The 20,275-nt window shown below is 33.3% G+C and overlaps 3 protein-coding genes across 3 annotated transcripts; all 3 read right to left on the reverse strand.

Moving 5' to 3' along the window:
- Positions 1-936: 936 nt before the first annotated feature.
- LOC138319631 (uncharacterized) lies at positions 937-4,830 on the reverse strand. Its single transcript, XM_069262781.1, has 5 exons — positions 4,559-4,830; positions 3,281-3,762; positions 2,821-2,895; positions 1,320-1,360; positions 937-1,021 (listed from the first exon to the last, which is right to left on the reverse strand). The coding sequence occupies exons 1-5, from the start codon at positions 4,797-4,799 to the stop codon at positions 937-939; spliced, it is 924 nt and encodes a 307-aa protein (XP_069118882.1). The 5' UTR covers positions 4,800-4,830.
- A 3,071-nt stretch (positions 4,831-7,901) lies between these two features.
- LOC138320010 (uncharacterized) lies at positions 7,902-9,827 on the reverse strand. Its single transcript, XM_069263107.1, has 3 exons — positions 9,535-9,827; positions 8,863-9,082; positions 7,902-8,441 (listed from the first exon to the last, which is right to left on the reverse strand). Exons 1-3 carry the CDS (start codon positions 9,732-9,734, stop codon positions 8,316-8,318), a joined length of 546 nt encoding a protein of 181 aa, XP_069119208.1. The 5' UTR covers positions 9,735-9,827; the 3' UTR covers positions 7,902-8,315.
- Positions 9,828-12,401: 2,574 nt separating this feature from the next.
- On the reverse strand, positions 12,402-20,188 carry LOC138318279 (uncharacterized). Its single transcript, XM_069260484.1, has 3 exons — positions 19,272-20,188; positions 14,609-14,828; positions 12,402-14,412 (listed from the first exon to the last, which is right to left on the reverse strand). Exons 1-3 carry the CDS (start codon positions 19,475-19,477, stop codon positions 14,287-14,289), a joined length of 552 nt encoding a protein of 183 aa, XP_069116585.1. The 5' UTR covers positions 19,478-20,188; the 3' UTR covers positions 12,402-14,286.
- Positions 20,189-20,275: the final 87 nt, after the last annotated feature.

The raw sequence follows: 20,275 nt of genomic DNA on the forward strand, positions 1-20,275 counted from the left end.
AATTTAAAGAGCCATTTTATCTTTGAATTTAATTAAGCATAATATATACTGTCTTCCAATGGAATCTATCGTTTATATTACTAGATGCCAGAGCTTTGCAGACAAGCACATTATGAGATGATTGTCTGCAAAGCTCTGGCATCAAAATAGACCGTATAGATTCCATAGGAAGATAGTGTAATGTTGACGTTTACATTATTAATTCATTTTGGGGGTCTCTGTATCAAAATTGTTGATGTTAGACCAGGAAAAGCGTTCATCAATGGCGGTATATACTCCACAAGATGGAACAGCCATTTTGATGGTGATCAGTTAGTGACATAAAAGTCACATTTTGGGTGTCATTTATTAATACCCTCATAGACTTGACTTTGGCTTGTTTAGTTTATATAGTAGAAGTGTCAAGTGAATGTGAATATTAGGCTATGAAGCATGTATCCTGATTCCTATTATAAAATAAAGAAAAAAATTCAATTCAGTCTTTCATGGTCTTACTCACACTGCATTGTTGGGAAAGTTTCAACACATAAAAATGACTGTTTTATGAGAAACAAGAGTCCCGTGGGCCTTAACGGTCACCTGTGTTCGTTTTGAATGAAACAAAGACATATAAACACTAATATACTGGCCCTTGAATTCGGTCAGTGATTTTAAAAATTTGACTTTTTAATTTATGAAGAGTATATGCTTCCATCAAACCTGTGAACTCAGAAGATTTTTTGAAATTTTACTCAATTTTACTCCTTTTGGCCACAATTATGTAATTCACAATTTTGATTGGCCTTATGCCTTAGAAGGTTTGTGCAAAATTTCATTGAAATGGCTTCAGCAGTTTTGGAGAAGAAGTCAAAAGAGTAGATTATTTACTGACATACCACAGACGACGACTGACAAAAGGCGATTAGAAAAGGTCGTCTCAGGTGACCTAATAAAAACTTACTCAACTGCTTCCTGTAGGCTCTCATCAAGGACTCTTTGTAATTCCTCATCCTCAGAATCAACTATTTCAATGCAGGATTCTCTGTTAACATCATTACTTCATGTGATTACATAAACCATTTGTAATAAACAGTCTGTCTGAATAGCATTTAACCATATGTACAAATAATATCTGAAGACACATTTATAAATACCTTAACTGATACTAATTCAAGTCTAAAATATTTCAATGTCTTTCTGGGTTTTTTTTAACAGTACTTTCAAATAAGATATTAATGCAGCATTTCAGAAACATTACATGCGACTACAACCTTGATTAATAATTAACTGCTCGAGAAAATAGATAAAATTAATCTAAAACTAAGTGAATGGTACCTTACCGTGCATCTCTGTCAGATCTTTCTATATTACTGGTCCGTCGCTGTAAATTGAAGTAACAAATGAAAATTCACAAATTAACCATTACCTGTTAATATTTTGACAATAACAGATATATAGACCTACATAAAGTAAAGCTGATACTTCTATTCTATGACACATCACGAACACTAGGTGAAACCTGGATCTAGGTGTTGGAGGTAGTTATGGTTGTATAGTAGAGTATCTTAAAGAGATGCATTCTTTGTATTCATTTTATGTAACATCGTCTGCACGTGTTTCACACTTTCACTTACACGATAACCCAATCACAGATGACGAGATAGGGCTGTAACGAGTATCCGAGTACTCGAGTATTCACGAATTATTGAGAAAGATCGGATCCGAATATTCGTTACTTCTGACATTTGTGGATCGCGATCTTTCAAAAGCAAAAAATAATACCTTCTTTAATGCTGTCATAGCTCAAAAATGTGAAGGAATGTACACTAAAGTCTGAATATCATCGACGTTTTCACTTTGAAGTAGACCGGAAGTACACAAGAGCTGCGTGAAGTAAAGCTAGCAACATGTTATTTTCGTACCCACGCTTCGATGCAATGTTGTGAATTCTTCATAAAATAATAATGATAAAACGTAATTATTGACTTCTAGAGATGTAAAAGATTATTATCGATTTCATTTTCATTACGGGTCGGAAATATGTAAAAATACGAATATATTATATTAGGCAACTGAGTACTGTAGATGTGAACCCCATGTCAAAAACGAAAGGTAGACTAATTATGACTCAAAATCATAAATCACCTGATTAAAAATAAAAACTATAGGCCTAGAACCAATGTAAATTGTAACTACTCTTCATAGAGTTTAAATATTTTTTTTCTTAATTTCAATGTTTTTCTGTATTTGACCAAAATAAAAAGTAACAATGAAATGTTTTGATATGGTGATTTATGCCTTACCATGATAATTTATATACAGTGTACCTGTTCACAGATGGTTTGACTTTTGATTCATGCCGTAATTGATGTGCAGTAGTATTTTTGAGATGACGTTATTTCAAAATTCAAATGATTTGATTTTTTTACAGTTACAGTGACTGAATCCTGCTGTACTTCACCTGTAACTCTATTGCTTAATGATAAGGAATGTAAAACTGCTAAAATTGGTTTTATTATCAATATATAAAACCAACAGTTTTACAGTTTCAATTGAATTTTTGCTTGTATCTAACTGGTGATTCGTGGTCCAATCTGTAAATCGTCAACCCTGAATCGTGGATCGGATCGCCACATGTTAGACAATCCACAGCCCTACGACGAGAGGACAGTGCCATCAGCCAATCGGCTTCTATCTTACATCACACACACATGACAGGCAAAACGGAAACAGACGACACAGAAAATAAACACACTAACGATCAGGTCCCAAACGATAGCAAATCTTAGCCTATAAATTATTACACTTTATAGAATTTACTTAAGTTCTATAACTACTCACCTCATTATAACTGGCTGATTGTGGGTTGGAAGATATGGTGGTGACAGTGGAAGATGCATTCTGACTACTCACACCCTGCAAGTATTCAAATAAGACATGTACATTCACTTCTAAATCTTCGGAATTATTGTTCTTAGATGGCAGCAAAAATTTAACACATACATGTACATTATCAAAATCTTGTATACAGGAAGTGCAAAACCCTTTGGTAGCTTATCTTTGCATGGTCATGGCACAATTTATTTATTCAGGGAGGATTTCTCGCACATAATTAACACCCTCCAGTTAATACATCAGTAGAGAAATAAGTGTATTAAAAGTATTTGAATATATAGAGAAAAAAGTTTAAACTGAACAAATAAAATACTTTGAATTAAACAGGGCCTTCGAGTTGTAAGACTTAAAGTTAACAAAGTTCAACTGTATTTTAATAACTTGATAAATAAACATTAAATCATACCTTTGAAGATTTCACCATCACATAAAGTCTCCCCTGACCAACATTGCTTTTTAAAGATTCGCCAGTCCATTGAAATTCTTTTGTGGTAATTGGCACACTCAAAATCTTAGATGTGTACGAGAGGAATGTTATGTCAGATGAAGTTGCAATACTTGTAGCTACTCCACTGTTTTGCCAGATCTCAATCAAATTTGTCTTTAAAGTGTCTTCATCATCATTGGATGAAAATGAAAACATTGCCTCAAACAATGACAAATTCTTTGAAAATGTTACAGGCATGCAGACTTCGTCCACAAAACAAACTTTTATTACTTTAGTAAATATTTTCTTGTTTCTCCAACATTCACGTGCTGTCTTTCTGGTCGTGTTGACCTTAATATCTCTCGAGTATCCAGATCTTGGATTGAACTTGGATGACGGTGAGAAATATTTTTGTACATCTCTGGCAAGGTTTGGCTTATTCAATATCTGTCTTGCCTGATCTGTAAATAGAAGGTTGTAGTAAAAAAAATCTACTAATCAACAAGGCAAACTAAAGCTGTGCCAAATATGAAATCATTGAGCCCAAACATACCTTTACTAATGTCAAATGTTAAAATGTATGCTGAGCTGAGTGCATGTGACCTACCGAGTACTTTAATTTTGACACAGGAAGGTCATGGATGGACAGATAAAGACAGTGCAAATACATTCAATCTAGATCTTTCCCACTCTTAAAGTTTCTGATATATTTTTCAATTTTGAACTTTTCTTTTTATAATTTTACAGGGCCATTATACATTACAAAGAAATATAACGGAATTTCCTAAACATAAAGGTCATTTCTGAAAAGTCCAAAAAAAAAATCCAAACACCAACTTTTGAATTTATTAGTATGAAGGCAGTGCCACCTAAAGACTATTACAAAGGAATCTAATATCAAACTGGTAAGGATTATGTAGTTGTTTGAGATTTGTGGCTCATTGAAATGGTCTAGTCCATGTCATCACACAAGAAAACAGGTTCTCGTTTTATAACCAACTCAAAGAGTTTCAAAACATGGTCAAATACTAATCATGGTAATGGGTTATACCAGTAACTATTTTCTGTGTTAGGATCAAATCTGTGTAGTACAGGATATTGTCAGGTCACATGAACTAAGAAATTTATAATTACAAATAAAGGCTGCAAAATGTTTGGCATCTCATCAGTTAACTTATGAAATGATATTGACCTCTGACATCAATTGTTACTTAATTAATTTTTAGACACAAATGTATACATTTACAATTGTATTACCTATGTTTGAAGATGCACTTGTGGTTACAACTACATATTGTACCGATAACTCCAAATTTGGGATTTTGTACTTTCCATTTTCCATGGGCACAGCCAGCCAAGTTCCATTTATTTCATACTTAAGTCCAATAGCTCCAATAAATTGCGATTCTAATGTCTGCTTGTTGACATAGTTATTTTCGACAGGGATATTAACAACATCTCCATTGGCAGTTAATGCAACTTTAATAAACTGCGCCATCTTTGTCAGTCCAGCTCACGATGAGGTATCTGGTTCTCTGCAATAAATGAAACATTTACTATCACATTGCACTAAAATCAATATGCAGTACATGCATATAAGTATCTAAAAGTTTATTCTCTACCTCAGTACCTGGTCAGTAGTCTTTCATTGACACACTATAACTAATGATAGAAGTTGATAAAGTGTCAGAATCATTTGCACTGCTTCTGCTTCTGTAATCATGCCTGGTATAGAGGCAGGTAGAGCATATTGTAAATTTACATGAAAAGGTAGAATTCTCTTGAAACCATTTCATTTCACATTACAAATTGGTTGCCATCTAAAGTTTTCTTGAGGCCAAAAAATAATTTTAAGTTCAATGAAATCAGTGGATCTGAAGAAGTTTAAAATGTGTTAAACTGTGGTGCCCATCTTGAATTTGAGATTTAGATCTGGACATGGTGTATGGTTTAGAGTAAAGACAGGTTATAATTAATCAATATGACGACAAAATATGTACATGTTGGGGATTATTTCATCAATTCCTGAATCCAGCCGGTGTTCATCAGCATGGTGCACTACTTGTACATGTACTATTACCGTGGTGAACATAATCTTGATGTTTGAAAGGTCTGTATATATCCCTTAAATATATGTCTCCAGAAGATGTACAGTAGACCCCGTTATATGACACATTTTGTCCAGTACTGATTTCAGCTATATAACCGGGGTGGCAGTACAATGGGGATTATAATATGTACTATGTAGATCCTTGAATCACGATCTATGGAGACCACCACATGATTTACATGTGGCGTTGCTTCTGTTCATTTACTAGTAAATTTACGACGGAGATATGAATGCATCAATGTTGTATATTTTAGAGAAAAAATTGAAACTTATGGGCCTTTAAAGGATTTAATTGTTTAACAACCTCACGCTTGCATACCGTATTTGACCCAATAAAGCACCCAGGGCTTTTAAAACACTTGGAAAAAATAAAAAAAAATGCTTGATAAGATGAAATTATTGTAAACCTATACAGTTTTGGTCTTTATTTATGCCTGGACAATTGAAATTGATGTCTCAAAAGGGGGAGTGACGCTTACAGGGACATGGGCACTTTTCCATCCTCCATACTCCAGGGGTTCCAATACTTCCGATCTCCAAACCCCTGGACTATCTCATAGCAAGATATACATAATGGGTCAACAGATGGCGGTATGCGAGGTTTGGCGGTAATAAGAAATGTTTGCCATTTGGCCATTTCACATCATGATAATGCAGTAATAGACATTCTTATATTATTAATCTGATTAAAACCAAATCTTCGATTACGGTCTGATACCCTACGCTCTGGACAGTAACTAAGAGCGCTTACCGGAACGGCGTGAAAATCGCAATATGACTTTAATCAGATTGAGATATTCTTTCATTCCAACAGAACCCTTCGGATTAAGTTTCTTCGATTGCACAACTGAATGATGCTCAGTACTTGGGCAAATATTAATAACTCTGGAAATTTGGATCCTGAAATTTAAAACTTTTACGAACTTACACTTTTTAACAGGCGAAGAACATTTTCCTCTTCTCCCGCCACACTAGCTCTTTCAAACACCTCCAGGACGAAGACTGCTTTCGTTTACCCAATCAAATACGCCGTAACAAAAGACATTTGTGGCGTCCGTGCTGTCCCACAGTGCAACATTTATGAACATATATTTATTTTGGTACATTGAATGTATAAATATATATTCAATAATCCTAAATACAGATTGAACAAATAATTTATTTTTCTTGACCATATATTTACTTTTTATGAACATATATTTATTTTTATGAACATATATTTAATTTTTTGAATAAATATTTATTTTTTATGAACATATATATTTATTTTTATGAACATATATTTATTTTTTTGAATAAATATTTATTTTTTATGAACACATATTTATTTTTTTGAATCAATATATTTTTTTATGAACATATATTTCAATTTTTGAATAAATATTTATTCTTTATGAACATGTATTTATTTTTTGAATATATATTTTGTATTATTGAACAAATATTTATTTTTTTAAGAATAAATATTTATTTTTTTAGAACAAAAATATAAATTTAATGAATATTGCAACGTTTCACATGCCATAGTGGTATATGGTTTGCCGAAACTTATTTGACCTGAGAGGAGTGGTGCAAGAAGGCCAAGGAGAGGAAGATAACATAGACCTTATACGGTAAGGGTGAAGGGTTTGGCTGTCCCCCCAGAAGTCTGTATTGGATTCCCAGCACAAAGTATAAACAACACTACAGGCATTGGATGCAATCTGAAATGCATAGACGGTAGCTGTGCTCCAATGTTGACACACCATCTCGAGTACGTTTGAAGCCTTTACATAAAATGACGTCAGTGGATAAGTTGGAATCCATCGATTGATTAGGTTGATATTAAATGCAAGTTCGGATTCAATTATCTGCATGCAATCGGAAATTCAACAGCTTTTCTTCATCATTGACTAACATGGGCAGTATATCTAACTTAAACAAATTGTCTATCTATATTCTTATATTAATCTATGCAACACCTAACTCAATAGAATTATTGTCCTTTATTGTCCTCATCGGTCTGTTGTCAAGGAAATGAACTAGTCATTCCATCTGTGATATTTCACCAAACAGTTAGTATAGTGGGCTGGTGGTGGATAAAACACACGCTTCCGGAATAAATTGGAATTCAGAAATGTAATACATCATTAGATATATATATATACTTTGATATATACTTGCATCATATGATTTGTGGTAGCCTAGCTAACTTGCTACTATCTTCAACATGTTGATATTAGTCCTACCTGATTTGAATCCATGACAAGCCATTGAAGGGAGAAATAGTTCAATATTATCACCAAATAAATAAATAATCCTTCGTACTATCGCACAAACTTTTCAACTAATCGTAATCGAGTACTATAAGCAATTGTCTCTTCCATAGCCGTAGATATTCAATTTATCATTGATAGTATGTTGCTGTACTATTGCAAGTCAAGTCAACAAATATTACAAGCAAAATAGCAATACGTCTATATATTTCTAAAAAAGAAAACTTTCAATATGTACTTGAAAAGCATTTTATTTGTTTTCAAATCACATGTTACACATTATTTGGGTATTGTGCCGACGTAATCCACTTGTTGCTTCACAAACGACAGCCCTACATTCTTCATCACATGCAAGCTTTGATACCATTAGAGTTCAAGTCGAAATCATGAAGAGCTCAAGGCTTATAATGAACTGCACTGTTTGGTGTTGTCTATTTCCCTCTTCGACCACCTTGCAATCAATTTGACTCTGACACATAGTGCTAATTTATTGAAAGTCTACATAGTTAATAACCAAATCGTCTAAATAAAAGAAACACTACTTGGAACTCGGCTTCGTCGCATCAACTTGTTCGTTTTCCATCCTACTCCAAATTGACGCACGTTCAGATTCCATCAATTTGTTAATCAAAATGTCTGTTTTTAATGTTTACACGGCCTTCTCGTACTCCTCAAGTACAAAATCATACAGAAGATTAAAATTCTCTTTAGTAGCATCAGTCCATCTGTCACCAAGCGTGGCACCTACTGTTTCGAGGAAAGTTACCTTCATATCCTGAAAAAGAGGAGAGTAGGAGGTAAGTGGAGAAGTTAGGTGATCATACGGCTGAGCATTACATATAAGCTATGACGTGAAGTATGTTCACTTTTACGATGCCTTGAACAGTAAATTGTATATAATGCATCTTTAAAAGTTATATTGTTACATGATTGAGTATACTGTCGACCAACTTAATTTCGCGTGCAATTTAGTTTTGCGTGATTTTGCGTGCTATTTAATTTCGCGTATTTTCCGATCGATAAAAATCCTCGAAAATAAATCTTCATAAAAAAGAATCAACTACTAGTGTAACAGATCATTTTATCTAGATCGCGAGATTAAAACGCCATGAAAAAGTTGTTGGGCAGGAAATCGCGAAATTGAAGTAAGATGTTGCGGTAATAAGTTTTTAGCAGTAAGTCTACACAACACTTACCTTCATCATGTCAAGAGTCATCAAACCAATCTTAGCGGTTCTTCTTATCTTCTTAATGGCTACATCCACTTCCTCTAGGTTACTCATGACGTCATCGAATATCTGAAAGGATCCCATGGCGTCAACTCCGAACTCTATACTCGCTCTCATTGTCTCTTCCTTATCTATGTTCTTGGCATTAGGGAAGCAGTCTTTGTAATGTGGGTATGTATTGATGAATCTGGAATGTTAAACGGTTCATTGTACCACACGTTCAGCGTTATTAAGATATATTGCAGCATTGTATTGTCTTAACAAAAAAATATGGTTATTTCTTTATAGGAAAAAATAGAGAAAAAAAATACTGGATGTGATTTGATTTTATATTTCATGAAAGTCGAAAGGTTATAAAATTATATAAATTGTGAAATGGTTATTAGGAATGTCAGAAAATTAAACATACTATACATACTGTATGTATCATGAAATGTTCGTGATGGATACATGTACATATAGCATTTCATTCATGTATGAAACAAGTTCCACTGTTTTTATATACAACGGAAGTTCCTCTACACAACAAACAATTCACGTTATGAAATAAGTGCAGCAAATATTGATGATGGAAATATGTTTATCACTCAAAATGGATACATTATTTTTGTGAATTTGCTGGTACTTCTCCCTCCCTACCTTATGAGGTTTTCTTTGGCACTTTTTTCAAGCGTCCTCATCAGTGGTTTCCATGAGTTTACCGTATTGAACTGCTGTCGGTAGGTACTGAAAGGCAGTCTAGGGTCCACCTTCTTGGCCGCCGTGTTAGACACGGGTAGTTCGGTCGTAGTAGCTTGACCCACGTTACTATCACTGGCCTTACCCTTCGAATTTCCCATGATAATGTTTTAATTTGCTATTAAAGCAAACAAATGTCAGCACCGCATTGTAACCATATAAAAGATAGTATTCATACCATCATGATGTCTCTTCAAGAGCTGACCGACAAATGATTAATTTTTGATATTGCACCTGTAAATGCATGACGAATAAATAAGTAATTATCAGATAAATGAATGACGTGGATCTGGTAGAATCTTCTGTTATACAATGTATACTCAGTGTAAATACTGTTGAAACAAACGTAAAGTGAGGATTGATTGTAATAGGATTATCTGAGTAATACAGCTCGTCTGGGAATAATGTCACGCGTGCAGTTAGCCATTATTTAAAGTTTCTACGCTCAATTTTTTTATAAACTATTATAAGTTTAATTGACATAACCTCAATGTTCGATAAGAATTTCTTTAACTACTGTAAGTTTAAAATGGTGAGTTTAATTTTTCACAACTTTGAAAACATATTCAACGTAAAACGTCACTTAGGATGACATACACAAGCCTCTCAGTACCGGCTTACGGGCGTGTCTGTGTTGTAGAGCACGAAACACACTGCTTAAAGCCACAGACAATCCCATATAAGATCGGCTAAAACAATGCTTATTGTCTGTTTGTAGCACTTGTAAATTCTGTAACACTCATAAAACATGAAGTGGTAAAAAACAATTGACAATTTCGTCATTTTCTTCCTATGGCTTGGTATAACTTTTAATTTATACGAACCTGATTTGGTCTCAGGTTAAATTGGCATCGAGCATCAAATTAACTTTTGAAACTCTTTTCATTAAAATAATCTATAATAAAGCAAAGAGTGTTAAGGGGAAAATTTAAATACTCTTAAAAATTCTGTAATGCTTTTCTTTAGAGTTTTTTAAGCAAAGACGTTACCATAAGTTAAGGAATTTCGTGAAACCGGACCCAGATACTCAAGTAATCATACCAAAGGTTGACCCACCGTAATGGAGTTGTATCTCCGTTATCATAAATAAGACACAGAGTTGTCTAGTAAGCTAGCTGTTACCTGTGGGTATGGTTTAATGTATCATAAATCTTACAAATAAGAATATTCAGTTATAAATAATCCAGATTGACCAGTTCAGAATACATATTGTAGTGGTTTACTCCTTACGTGATAATCAAATATTGGATTGATATATCATAATGATGTATAAGGCGTCATATATTTCACCGACTCCTTTGAAACGTCTCTCAAACCTTGTGTTTGACACTAAGAATAATGTATTTATACCGATTTGATGTTTGGACCAATTGATGCCGTAGTAATATTGTAGCCATACAGTCAAACCTGTCTATAAAGACGATTGTAGGGCCCGGCCCGCGAACATTTCTTAACTTAAATTCACAGCTTTGCCGGCAAACTTCCTTATTGTAAAGTTTTTATAATAATTTCATAAATACTTTCCTATGGAGAATTTTAAGTTAAAGAGCATTTTTTTCAAGTTAAGGAAAATTGATGAAACTGGGTCCAGAGACAAAGACACAAAACTGTTTCTATAGCCCGAACTTGAAGATCTAGAACGCAAAGGTCTTAGTAAGCAGGTGGTGCTTATACAAAGTTATAAATGCTAAGGGACGCATCTAGTGGTGATCCTTTCATTAGATGTCGGCAGGTTTCGGTGACAATCATGGCGATAACACTAAATATGTCGAAGTGTGCGCAAATATCCAGAGCTCCCTTATTTTAACAGTAAAATGTTATTTAACAGAGTTTGTCTTGCTATCATCATTAGTACTGAAAAAAATGCACACTGTATGATAGGAAACATTAATTACAATTGAAAAAGTATTTACAAAAGGTAGCAACTGAACATATGTCGAGGTGAATATATGCAACTACAAAAATGACATGCACCAGGACCTGTATGATGCATCACTATCAAAGGTCAGAGGTTAACACACATGTGGTTAACACGTGATTCGTTTAACCAATAATCCATAGCAAGGGCAAAAGGTGCAAATCACTGATCACATTCACAGACGATGACGATGTAGGTAAATAATCATCATGTTTCGTTAGCTTAAGTCCGGTGTTAATGATTAACTACACAATCTACGCTTAGAGAGGTGCAATTGGTTTATTTTGTTTTAACAGCAAAGGTTATTTAAGGACGTGCCAAGTTAAAAACTGGAGTATCATGAGAAAAAAATCACCTGCCTACGATCAGTATCTGGTATCTTACCCACACGAAATTAGAACTATCAATCAAGGTATCGAGTGTTAATATACATTTTGTTTTTAACGGAAACAACATATTGACTGTTTAAATGTATTATATAACTATAAACAAAAATATATGTGTGTGTATAATTACCACCAACGTAGTCAGAACTTCAGTGAGATTGTACTATAAAATGGACAAGAGTTCCACTATTGCAACGAGACACATCATGAATATACCGCAGCCTCCTAAAACATACACAAACAACACATTGCAAACAGAGGATGCCGTCCGTAAATGACCTACGCTGTTGATAGGATTAAATCCTAATCATCTAAGCATTGATCTCGGGCTTTTTCAAACAGTAAAATTCTACCACGTCTCTCATAGCTTTAGGTAGGATGAAAAATACAAACATGAATTATATAAATAGTCGACCTAAATCAGTGAGTGGAATGTATGATGAAAGCATAAACGAAAACAAGAATAGTTTGTACATTGTAAGCTTTAATTCCATATTAAGATAAATAATGAACGTTTTAGACAATGATCTCTTTCAAAATTATAAGAATCTAGCAATCATTCAATAAGCTTATATGTGTTTTTCGGTATGAAAATTCCTTGATAAAGTCCCTTTCGATTCACACTTTTTATAATCAAACTGAGTACATGAAGAATAAATTTATGTATCTTAGTTATAACAATATTCATTTCGCTCAGTAATGCAAGATCCATTTTAATCATAACAAGTAAACGTAGCAGGAATATCACAAGATTAACTAGTCTTTCAAGTGTAAGAATTTTATTAAAGAAAAAAAACCCACATAAATTGACATGAATCAACATGTACAATGTAAAACAGTTTCGTTAAAATATCAACTACATAAATAAGTTTTTATCAATAAATATATTTTGCAAATGATCCACGCATTATTTACAGATAATATCTCCTGTCAATAAAGTGATATAGGATCAATTTGACAGATTAATCTAATGTATATAAATAATTACATATTTTATCTCTTGCACCCTTACAGTACACACACATAAAATCATCGAATAAAAATTTCTATTTAAAATTATTCCTACCTCATGGACAATCAGTCAAATAAACTTGCAAATCATCGATTAAAGATGTCGATGATCTATTGGATTAAACAGAGAGTGCATGATCCTAAAATTAATGTTTGTACTTGCTTTAGGCGAGCATCAAAACGTAAATAACATGTGGTTTAAAAAAAGTTTTAAATAAATGCTGGTTCACATTTGTTTTTTTCATGCATTACAAAAACACCAATACATCTGATTTTTAACTTTCTTAACATGTATTTTAGCGCCAGAAGGTTCTTGTAGTACATTACAACATTGCATCCTATATGAGATTCGATCTCCAACAGTTTGTTCCTATATGTGATTGGCTCTTCAGTTGTATACTTCATACTTACACGTATTATCGTCTAATGACTCTCGAAGACTATCAATCAAAAACAATTACTCGTTACATTTTAACATGGAAAAAAGAGTTGTAAAAAACATGTTGACATAAAATATTTTTTCGCAAAGCAAAAGGCACTACAATGTAATGAAATATTTAGTTTAAAGAAAATTATGATTGGCAATATGATTTAAATATTTTTGAAAATTATTGCTGGAAAATAATACATGTACTTATGTAGATATCTAGTTTTTATGTCCTATATAAGTATTAGAAAACAAAGTATTATCATTTAGCTGATTGAAAATTCAGAAGTAATTACGAAAGTTTTAAATAATTTTGAAGAAGATTACCAGGTATTCAAAAAACAATTTAATATTTCAAGGGCAGGCTTTGAGCGACAAAGAAAATAATTAAAGGAACACAAATTCGTTTATTGTCTGACATGGGAGGTTTCCGTGTTCATATAAAAACGACAGTGCCATATCTATAACGATAGTACCATATCGGTAACGATAGTATCATAGCTCACAGTATAACATGGTATTTACGTGATATAGCATTTTTCGTTGTTTTCATATTTACTATAGAACAACGATGATTTTAAAACAACGGAAGTTTGTACTAATAAAGGAATCATTATTTTAAAGCTGAACTTCGAAAGTTCCAAACTTCGAAAAAAGTTATCAACAAATATTTCATGTCGTACAGTGCATGTATTCCATCTGCAGTTTTCAATCATGGCTTTTAACGTACTATCCGTCTTTGTATTTTAAATAGGTCTAGTTGTATATGTTAGTAAGCGTTACGTCATAGTTTTCAGAGAAAACGAGTTTTGTTCACATACTAATGACGTCATAAACTATACTTTCCCACAAGGGAGATAACTTTGAAAACAACACAGTGGGTGTAAGTTGTATCCCTAGTTACGCCGGTATCAACACGCCCTTTCCATTTCTGACACTATGAAGTCATATAACATGTCAAAGTTTTCATTAGTAGTGTCAGTTAGCCGATCACCAAGGTTGTGTCGTAGTGTCTCCATAAAGGTCGCTTTCATGTCCTGTAAAACAACAAACAAGTGATGAAAATAACAGATTAAAGCAAATGAGGTCATAAACAACTTTGGACTAATTTATTACGCATTTTAACCCTAAATCATTTTCATATATCTCAATTGTATATGATACAATACAATTACATCCCAGCTTGGTTTGGCAATTGGCTATAATAGACAATTTCTCCGTTATTAAAATTACCTTGACCATTGTAACGGTCATGGAACCTGATGCGGCTACTCGATGAATTTCTTCTAATCCTATATCAACACTTTCAAGGTTAACTATGACGTCATCAAACATTTGGAAGATATCCCCTGCCCTAACTTCGAACTCCAGGCTTTCTCTCATGGCCTCTTCTGTCTGAAGATCCCTGATATCCGGGAAACTTTCCTTATATGCGGGGAAACGTTCAAAGAATCTGAACAAAGGAAACAGTACGAATTTAAACTTTATACTCTGATATAGGCTATTTGGGGTGACTTATCAATCTTTGTTTACCATAATTTTAGTCCTTCTTCTCCAAATAAGATCATAGAAACAACAAACATCATTGCATTACATTATCCTATCTAAATATCGATGTTATGAAGGAATCTTTGTTTTGTGGAAAGTGCACGGAGGATGATACCAGGTCTAAAATAGTATGTTATATTATAACTACGGTGCGACAACAGAAGCACTGAGAATATCAACCACCATCGCATATGTAGGTTTTGGCATCAAAACAAACAAAAATCTTGTTGCAAAGAGAAAGACAGTCAGTATTTGTGTAAGCATATCATGTCAGAGAAGCCTAAAAGTATACCAAGGAATGTTATTTGGTGGAGCCGAAGTTTCTTTACCGCCTACATATGACACCATATATAATTCGAGTGACTGGATTATCATCTCTATCGCCAGTCTCCCCCTTCCTCTACGTCAGCCAGCGCAGTGTTTGTCGTACCACTATATACTTGTGATCCGACGATAAGACCAATGCTCAGTTATTGCATGTAGTTATCAGGGGGAGATCTAACGTCAGCGCCAGCAAATGGTCATAATTGTCACGTAAAATGTGCGAAACACGAGTATTAGTAAAATACTCCTTTCAGCAGCATCAATAATTCTAGTTTGAATACCTCCAAAAACTATTATCCGATGGCCTCTACCTTACATGACTGGCTTTGTGTTATAAATAGATATACAAATATATGTTTCATATCATACTAAATGAAACCACTTCCATCATTGTTTGGTGTGGGTGTTCAATGGACGATCTAAAGAAGCTTCACCTTGCATACCCCCTTACATTGATAAAGGAAATTTATCAAATATTTAGTCACAAGGTTATGAAAAAATATTGACAAAGATATGAGAATTCATCAATGATTATGGAAATACCATAATAGCCTTAGTTCATAAAGATTAGGTCATTAAGATTATTACAATAATATTATTATGAAAGAACATGTTAGTATTCAGGGTTACTGTAACTACAAGTAGAAACACGATCACTGATTGTTGTCGGTAGTCTTTCGGTATCTTTCTTGGTATTTTTTAACTACAGAATAAAGCAATATAACTTGACATGTGCAAACCCAGCCATAGTTACATGTGAAGACAGCGATCTCAGAAGTCGAGCATACTTGATTTAATAGGAAAAATGAAATGAAATACTTTCAAACTGCTTTTAAAATTATTTTAAGAAGGTTATGTGTGGCGATCACAAATATTTCCCTCAAAATTTGTATCGGTGTCTGTATGTCTAGTTATGAAATTGAAGAAACAAATTTTGTTGATTGTGGTATATTCATGACTTCCCTGATACAAAGATCCTCTTATGTTTGTTATATCGCATGGATATTATATCACATATTTTCTTGAAGGTATTACGTTACGATAGGGCTTTTCACAATAAGAATTTACATTTACTGACATCTTTCCACATAAATAGGTTAAACATATATTTAGACATTCTCATGTGTCTGCCAGAAAGATACAGGTGTGAACGTTACTTTAATTATAAGATGGCCCGATTGCAGATGCATTCTAATTTGATATGCCCGTTACATTTATAGATATTTTCCAGCTAATATATATTTAAAGTGCGCATACTGCTATCACTACTAGACATCACATAAATGCGCCTATTTGAATTAGGAGTATTTGTTTGTCATGAGGTATCTAGTGGTAATTTACTTTTCATAGTCATTGATAGGTTTCCAATGGTTTTACTATAATATGGTATTTCCTGTGATATGAATAGACATGGCTTGAATCAACTTCATGTCATCATTACTAATATAACTAGAGATAACTAGAAAAACACTTTTATGATAATGAAGCTCTCTCTCACTTGCCGCTGTTCTTAACAGGATTACGATTTTTATTCTTATGTTAATGGAGCAAATTTTTTTTATTCAATTCTTTGCAAAAGTCTATCTACTACTTTTGGTATGCTATTTCATAACTTACAAGATCGTATTTACATGCAATCTATACACTGTTGTTTAAATATCAGAGACGAGCACTTAAACACGAAATAGGTACTTACGTACCATTTAATGAGCGACTACACCAATTATAGGTCGTGTATACATTGAACCCCCAATTATATCCCTCACGGGTACGTATCAAGGCTTGACAGACACTATCTACGTGTTATATAGAAATCATACACGCAAAGCATAAGGATAACATCATTTTTCTGTACGTTCAATTAATGATATTAAAATGATATCACGATTACATTTGTTAAGGGCGTGTATTACTTATGTTCTTGTTGAATAGTAAATTTAGTCATAACTAGTTTCGTCAGTTTCAATGTCTACATTACAATTCTACTATGCTATTGGAATCAAGCCAGATTTGACGCTAAAACAGTGGAATGGAAAGTTATCAACTGACTTGTGTAGAGATACACGTTTTGTCTTCTTTAGCTCAGGACTGAGTCTTCAATAAATCAAATAAGAAAAATATTTTTGTGCATATTAAATTTTTCATTTTTCATTTTTTTCTCCTAATTATCAGTATTTTCAAAATAAAGTTATTTTGATTTTCTAAATATTTCTGTTCATAATCTATCGTCAGCAGAAGTGTATGAATTATAGATATTCCATCAATCGAAGTTTATGACGTAGATTAGCTTTAAGATTAATTTTAGATAAGGGGGCTTTCCAAAACTACAGGTTTGACATGAATATCGCACACAAAGTTGTCATTTTACAAATTTTGAATTCACCATTAATGCATAGACATAATTTTTCTGACTTTAATGTAATTTGTTTTAAAATATACTATGCCATCAAAGACTAACATTATACAAATCTTTTAAATTATGCACACATAAACCTAATTATTCTTAACAGAAGGAGAGTAATGAGCTAGATGTGTATTTAGCTTACAATAATAATTACCGAGGCTTCCCTATAACTCTGTATAGTTGTAGTGAATCAAGAAGGTTTCCGATCGGTTCAATCAGGTGGAAATTATAATCTTTCTTAATCTAATTGAAATCTACAGGAATCAACAATGGCTGAGAGCGGATTACTTACGGTGTATTTCATTCCCTTCGGTCATATATATGATAAGCAAATTATCGCATTAACTTTCTAGTTAAATTTCACCGAGACAAATGTGTATACATGTAAGACAATCTGTTTAAAAGATTTTCGCTTCACGCATCGCTTGGTTGACCTCATCAAAATACATACAGATTGTAAACCCTTCAGTTATTGTTGATACATAGCTTCAGAGTCGCCATTATTATTCAATTTGATCGATATAGTCGTCTGTGCATTATATAAATAATAATAATAAGATTAATATCTTATTATTATTATAATAATTATTGAAGTAGTTATACAATTTCTCTTGCATTGCACAATTTTCGCTATGGTCAAATTAAACAGAAATACAGTTATACCACAAAAATAATACTGGATAAATTGTGATATCATGATAAAATTAAACATCATCTGAACTTTAAAATTTCAAGGAAAATTATACATTTTTACGAACACGTCATAAAACGTACAATAAGTCTAGTATCCAAAACAGTATCCAATGTTCCTCATTCCTTAACATAACATTTCATTAGAAGAATATAACAGAAGTTAAGACTGTTAGATCCATATGTCCAGTAACAGTAAGCGTCTTCAGCGTCAGTGACGCCATACTCGCATGCTTGACTCGTGTAGGGACAACAAATAAACCAGGAACATCAACAATCATTGAACATATATCATTGCATAGTGATCATAATGTTTTTCGTATGACTGTCTATCCCAACAATACCATTAAGAAAATCTTACGCGGTAACATATATGGAGAAGTATATGAAGGTAATAGAACAACTGGTTTTAAGAAGTTATACGTGTTTTGTTGTTAAGACCATGACCATACAGCCAATGTATACCATGATTCACTATATAATAATTTCAGTGTCAAAATACATTAAAAGCATGTAAAGATCTTAAAGTGCCGGCGTAATTGCTATAGACTAATTATTTTATTGTCTCGGTATATTTAAAACAGCATTGCGTTTCTGAAATATGTATTTGCTGTGTAGTCCTCAAGGCGACACGTAGGCAGAATGTAGTGTGTGTAATTGCTATTTAATTAAAACAGCAACAACTTAAAGACGTTCTTCACATTAATTTGACGCAGTTGCAAATAACAATGATGATTAAAAAACATAGAAGGAAAAAGTCGTTGAAGTTCAATAGCGAAATCTCACAATCGTATTTTGAAGGAAACTTAAAAAATCAAAATGCGAATTTCAGAATGTGCGATATGGGAAATAATCAAATTTAAAAATAAACCAGAATCATCAATATACACAACTTAGATAGGCAGACGACACCGATAAATCATATTTTACCTTATAAGATGATCTTTGGCGGTCTCTTCCATTGTCCTCATTACATTTTTCCATGCATTTTTTATGCTGAAGATCTGTCTATAGTTATTGAAAGGCAGTCGAGGGTCCACAGTTTTCCGAGAGGAACTAGATTCAGGTAAGTTGACCTGTCCACTTTTCCTTGATTTACTTTTGGAGCGTTTTAGTCTTGACTTAAGGTTTCCCATGATTGTTGCCAATTATCTCAGTTTCATTAATTACTACACATACTTTAAACACAAAAGATATTATAGTGCATCAAATAAAATGCGAACATGATAAAGTGAAAATTTGTAAGGTCGTGTCAAAGGTACACCTCGTACATATATACACGGTCCCTGTACGAATATGAAATGGAAGATCTACACTTGTTGGAACATGATTTCCTTTGCATCAACATAGAATAATAATAATAAAGATTTTCCTCGCCGAGAAGGGTATTCACGAATTAAATCTCCACAGAAAAAAACTCATTCTTTGATTCTTAATGCAAATGAAAGGACGTGACTTTTCATCGACTCCGGCCGACCAGGGAAACTGCTTTTACACCTGTTACTGTGTACTGAACAGAAAGGTACATACAGGTATACTTCACAGGGGAAAACGCCAACACCACAGTCCGGGGTATACTCTAATACACATAAAGAAAAAAAGCGAAGCAGTGCGAAGGAAAACAAACGATAGAAAGTGTTTATACAGTATATGTCTCAATACCACATTTAAAATTACTCGCCAGACGTGGCTGATAAGACCAAATTTAAACACAAATCTGTGATCAGTAGTAGAGCGAACATTAATTGAAGTTAAATCTATTGACAGGTAAGATATACAGGTAAGTTATACAGGTAAGTAACTGTAAATCTAGAGACATACAAGGTACTTTAAAACATAAACTGTACCAGTGCCAATTTTACAACCTTAGTAAATATGACCCCGTTTTTGGCAGAATAAACGAGGCATATTACAATACGAATTGGACCCATTGT

Source organism: Argopecten irradians, chromosome 3 (assembly GCF_041381155.1).
Source record: "Argopecten irradians isolate NY chromosome 3, Ai_NY, whole genome shotgun sequence".
Classification (NCBI taxonomy): Eukaryota; Metazoa; Mollusca; class Bivalvia; order Pectinida; family Pectinidae; genus Argopecten; species Argopecten irradians.